This window comes from Raphanus sativus, unplaced genomic scaffold (assembly GCF_000801105.2).
Source record: "Raphanus sativus cultivar WK10039 unplaced genomic scaffold, ASM80110v3 Scaffold2058, whole genome shotgun sequence".
NCBI lineage: Eukaryota > Viridiplantae > Streptophyta > Magnoliopsida > Brassicales > Brassicaceae > Raphanus > Raphanus sativus.
This window is the reverse complement of record NW_026617367.1, coordinates 3,407-9,218: the sequence shown is the minus strand read 5'-3', so window position 1 is coordinate 9,218 and position 5,812 is coordinate 3,407. Positions and strand designations below refer to the sequence as shown.

Below are 5,812 nucleotides of genomic sequence, written 5' to 3'. Positions count from 1 at the left end.
TATTTGGCCTTTTCCGTCTTGACTTTAATTTCTAAGAGAGACTGTTGACAATAAGAATTAATATACAAAATTGGGCTTTTTTCTTAATTGATAAACCTACTATCAGAAATGTTAAAATTAGTTTCGGCCTTTTGGGAGATAAAACCACATATATCGATGCATCGAGCCAGTCTGTTTCATAAGTGGGCTTTAGCAGAAAGGGATTATGTGTATAAATTTGGAAATTCACCTTATATATATCTATATATATTGTGGAATCTTTCATATGCGACATCACAATATAAAACCATAAACTTCACCAAGCTGAGTTGTTGATTTCACAGGCTATCTATTGGTTTCAATGATGCACAAAGTTGAAAAAGAATACCAAGACCATCTCTTGCTCGCTCCAATGTATTCATTTATAATAGTATAATGTTATTTGCCTCTATAAATTCACCCTTGACTTAAGCCAAAGCTGCTAGAAAAAAAAAATCTTCTCAAAAAATTGCAAAGTGTAGTTTGTTATAACTTTTCAAACAAATCTCTCTCTATTGCGTTTGTTTTTTTTTTCCATAATCTATTGCGTTTGTTTTATTTTGCCACAATCTATTGCGTTTGCTAAATTTCGTCTGATCCTCGATTCACGGGGCGCTCATGGACGGAAAGCCTGGAAGAGGAAGAACATGTCAAGTATCTGCCTGGGATCATGTCTTCTTAAGACTATTCTGGTCCAACAAATATAGTAGCCCTACTTAAATTTTAATAAATATGCCCCTTTTGTGAAAATCGCATTTTAAACCTTCAGAGCGTCACATTTTAGCATTTTAAACACTAAATTTTTTCACTAGCACTTTAAACCTTGAAAGTGTCATTTTTAACATAACAAACCTCCAACGAAGTTACTTGTTCTTCAAGATAACTAGGTGACTAGTACTGTTCATTTGAAGGTGATAAGATGTCAGTTTTTTTAATTAATAATAATGAAATAAATAAAAAAAATCGAAAAAATAAAAAAAATCACAAAAAAATTTGAAAATAAAAAAAAATCCAAAATTTCAAAAAATCGAAAAATTAAATTTCAAAATTAAAAATTAAAAATAAAACAATTTTTTTTGAAAAATATGTTAATTTTACATAAAATATATTTTTCTATATATTAGGTTTTGGTGTGAGTGGAGCTTCTTAGATAAAAGACATACATTTTAAAAATATATAAAATAAAAAATAATTATTATTATTTTATGTAAATTTTACAAAGTTGTTAAGATATCTATTAGTATTATTTATAAAAATAGTAAATTTAAGTTTGTTTTAAAAGAAATTAATTTATTAGTAAAATTCTTAAAAACAGTAAATAACTTTAAAATTAAATAAATTACTGTCAAACTTTAGACTAAAATGAATGTCACTTATCTAAAAAGCTTCACTCACACCAAAACCTAACATATAGAAAATTAAAAAATATATATTTTATGCAAAATTAACATATTTAAAAGAAATTATTTTTTTATATATTTTTAATATGAAATTTCAATTTTATATTTTTGAAATTTTAATTTTATATTTTTGAAATTTTAGATTTTTGTGAACTTCCAACTATTTGAATTTTTTCCAATTTTCATGTATTTTATTATTTTTTATTATTGAAAACAAAAAAAAACTGACACCTCATCACAAAATGAACAGTACCGGTCACTTATTTGGTTTGGAGGTTTGTTATGCTAAAAATATCACTTTCAAGGTTTAAAGTGCGTGGAGAATACTTACCAATTTAAAAACTAAAAATATATATTTTCTAAAAAAATACGATTTTCCCAATTTAAAAACTAGAAATATATATTTTCTAAAAAAATCTCAGCTGAAAAAACCAAAAATAATTGTGGACCCTAAGCCATCGCTTCCTTTGCCTCTGCTCTAGGCCGGGCCTGCTCGTCTCCCATGTATTGTAAACGTGAGACACTGAGGAAAACAAAGAAAAATAAAATAAGCAAATATCATCATTTCACCAAAAAATATATATATGGTGTTTTAAGATGGTGATGGTGCCACTAGTGGGCACACCTTAAACAAGTCAAAGATTTTTTTTTCCAAAAGATGGCAAAATAATCCTAATAAGTTGAAAACAACAACCTCGAGACTATTCGTCACATTGGCAAATTATATAAATCGATGGTTGAAAAAGGACGTCGATGGTTAGTCAAAAAAAAAAAGATGATGGATAGAGGTGGCAAAAGACAGAGAATGTTTGAAGTTTCTTTGGCTTTGAGACGACCCTTGCAATAACGCATATGGCGACTAAAACCAAGATGACGACTATACAGAGTAAAATATTTTTGAAAAACAATTATAGTTGAAGATCTTGCCATAATAGTTGAAGAGAAACAATTAACAAAAGAAAAAAACAGAGGAAAATATCAAAAACTCCAAAACAAATGTTATCTTGCTCAATCCCACAAGGTTAAACACTAAAGTCAAGATGTCTTTCATTACCAGTCTCTCTGTCTTTTCCTTACACCTTCTTCTCCTCCTTGTCGGTTTGTTCTTAAACCCTGTAATCTCTGATCCTAGAGGAGAGACGGTGGCTCAGATGTGCAACAACAGAACAATGACCCCGCAGCAAAGAAGTCTCGTCGTCACCAACTTCCTTGCCGCAATGGACGCCGTCTCTCCACTACTTGAAGCTAAAGGCTACGGACAAGTAGTCAACGGCACAGGGAATTTAACTGTCTATGCATACGGAGAGTGTATGAAAGATCTTGACAAGAAAGATTGCGACTTGTGTTTTGCTCAGATCAAAGCTAAAGTACCACGTTGCTTGCCCTTTCAACAAATCACTCGTGGTGGTCGAGTCTTCTCCGATGGTTGCTACGTCAGGTATCATTATCATCTCAGTACGAAAATCTGAAATTTTGAGTATTTGATTATATGATACTCTGTTTGTTTCAAAATGATGTATGTTTTAAAATTTTCATACATATTAAAAAAATTAAATTTTATTTATAGATGCATATAATTTATTATTATCTATTTCTCCTAATTCTAAACTAAAAAGAATTCTATAAAATGTAATTAATTTTAAAGTTTATAACTAATCATATTATTACTTGATAAAAATGTATAAAATAGAAAACTATTTTTTTTCTTTCTTTCTAAAACATGCATATTTATCAAACTGATGGAATATTGTACTTGATTAGGTACGACGAGTACAACTTTTTCAACGAGACGTTAAGCTCGCAAGACCTGACTAATTGTTCTGATAAGGAGATAACCGGAGTAAACCGGACATTATTCCGGGATAACGCTGAGGAGTTGGTGAAATTTATGAGCGTGGAGGCGGTGAGGCACGGTGGTTTCTACGCTGGATTTGTGGATAGACATAACGTGACGGCTCACGGTTTGGCTCAGTGTTGGGAGCCTCTTACTCGCGGTGGTTGTGCTGAGTGTTTGACTAATGCTTCAGAGCAAATTGATTCTTGTTTGGGTAAAGAAGAAGGTCGAGCTCTAAACGCTGGCTGTTACATGCGGTTTTCTACTCAAAAGTTTTACAATAACTCTGGCAATTATTCAACATCAGACGGAAGTGGTGGTAAGTAGATAAAGCTTGACTAACATCAGTATATATACTATATAGTTAGCAAAAGAAAAACATTAGTATCTATATATATATATATATATTGCAACATTTATGGAATGTTAGACACAAAGTGGTTGCACTGATTTAAAAACGTTTCAGGTTTCACTAACAAGGTGGATTTATTTAAGTCTTTCCTTCTGTTTGTTGATTAGGTCATAACCATTTGGTAGTGATTTTGACGGTGACATGTTCGGTGGTGGCTTTTGTTCTGTTGGTCTGTGCTGTTTGTTTCTTGTACAGAAAGACACGGGCCAAGAAGCAAAGAGGTTTGCGACTTCTGAATGTTTTGCATATTGAGTTCTTTGTTAAATCAGTTAGACCTTGAAGTATTTAGAGATTACTCATTGGAGTATGAGTGGTTATAGTAAAGTTTAATACTTGATCTTGATTAAATTTGTTTTTTCTATGTATATAATGTAGAGAATAAACAGCTAGGGTCACTGCTTATGCTCGCCAACAAATCTAATCTTTGTTTCTCCTATGAGAATCTCGAGAAGGCCACCGATTACTTCAGCGACAAAAATAAGCTAGGACAAGGAGGATCTGGTTCTGTATTTAAGGTCGGTTGTGTTTTTATTATCTGTTTCTTTAGAGTTTCTTTAAGTCTTTGCCCTTTTTTGTGCAACAGGGAGTTCTTCGTAACGGCAAGACTATTGCGGTGAAGAGACTATTCTTCCACACAAAGCAATGGGTTGATCATTTCTTCAACGAAGTCAATTTAATAAGCCAAATCGACCACAAGAACCTTGTCAAGCTCTTGGGGTGTAGCATAACCGGACCCGAGAGCCTTCTGGTTTATGAATACATTGCGAATAAAAGCCTACATGACTATCTTTTCGGTTAGTATTTCTCATCTTAAACCTTTGTGCGGTTACCATATCTTAATGGTATCATATTTGATCTGTTAGTACTGCTTTTTTTTTTGTTTAGTAAGACAAGATGTTCCACCGTTGGATTGGGCGAAGAGGTTCAAAATTTTACTTGGCACGGCAGAAGGAATGGCCTATCTACACGAAGAGTCGAATTTGAGAATCATACACAGAGACATCAAGCTGAGTAATATACTTTTGGAACATGATTTTACTCCAAGGATTGCTGATTTTGGACTGGCTAGATTGTTCCCTGGGGACAAGACTCACATCAGCACCGCCATAGCCGGTACACGGTAAAGTCTCTAAACTTATCTCTTGTGACTTTTCTTTTTATTACACCATTTTTATTTCGAGTTTTGGAGTTATTTCACTTGTGAAAAACAGAGGCTACATGGCGCCAGAATATGTGGTACGAGGTAAACTAACTGAGAAAGCAGATGTTTACAGTTTTGGAGTTCTTATGATTGAAGTTATAACCAGAAAACGTAACAATGCCTTCTCACAAGACGCTAGTTCGATCATACACACGGTAACTCTCTCAAAGTTATTTACGTTTTTGTTTTCCATGAGTGATTTAAGCTCAAACCCTTTTCTTGATTCTTGAAAAAAAAAATTTAGGTATGGAGTCTGTACGGGACAAGCAACCATGTTCAGGTTGTAGATCCAGTTTTGGGGGATAATTTCAACAAGATGGAAGCGTCACGCTTGCTTGAGATCGGGTTGCTTTGCGTTCAAGCAGCGTTTGAACAACGGCCTGCGATGTCTGCGGTTGTGAAAATGATGAGAGGGAATATGGAGATTCCTACGCCCACGCAACCGCCGTTTCTGAATCCAGAGAGTGTATTAGAGGTGAGAAAGATGATGTCTCCGACGGATTCTCCTATGGAAGATCAGTCTCAGTCTTCGGGTTGGAGGATTGACAACATATCCGAGAGTTTTTTTGAACCTAGATGAGCTTATATATATCCTTGTCATATGTAAAGAAAAACGGAGATTTCGATAAATCGTATGTACATTGTGGGTAACTTATGAACCACGACACTGTTATGTAACCTAGGAAGTGAACACGGTTAAAGCTCACATGTAGGCGACTCCGGTTCAGTCTTGGTTTAGATTCGTATCTAATAGTACGCCGCGGTTTGTGTTGGCCTGGACATTTCAGTTTTCCTTTGATTTTTCAGTTTTTTTCGATTCTATAGATAGGATCCTTTTCTTAACGTTCATTTGTTATGATACCAGAAAAAAATATATTGTGAAATTGGATGAGATAGAGATAGGTCCTGCCAATTGTTCAAAAAAGCCCTAGCCGCTCTCTCTGACG

The 5,812-nt window shown here is 33.8% G+C and overlaps 1 protein-coding gene across 1 annotated transcript; it reads left to right on the top strand.

Moving 5' to 3' along the window:
* The first annotated feature begins 2,326 nt into the window (after positions 1–2,326).
* Positions 2,327–5,535, top strand: LOC108835675 (cysteine-rich receptor-like protein kinase 3). The gene is made up of 8 exons (XM_018608900.2): positions 2,327–2,856; positions 3,180–3,571; positions 3,772–3,885; positions 4,040–4,179; positions 4,248–4,458; positions 4,550–4,784; positions 4,876–5,020; positions 5,110–5,535. Exons 1-8 carry the CDS (start codon positions 2,459–2,461, stop codon positions 5,443–5,445), a joined length of 1,971 nt encoding a protein of 656 aa, XP_018464402.2. The 5' UTR covers positions 2,327–2,458; the 3' UTR covers positions 5,446–5,535.
* Positions 5,536–5,812: the final 277 nt, after the last annotated feature.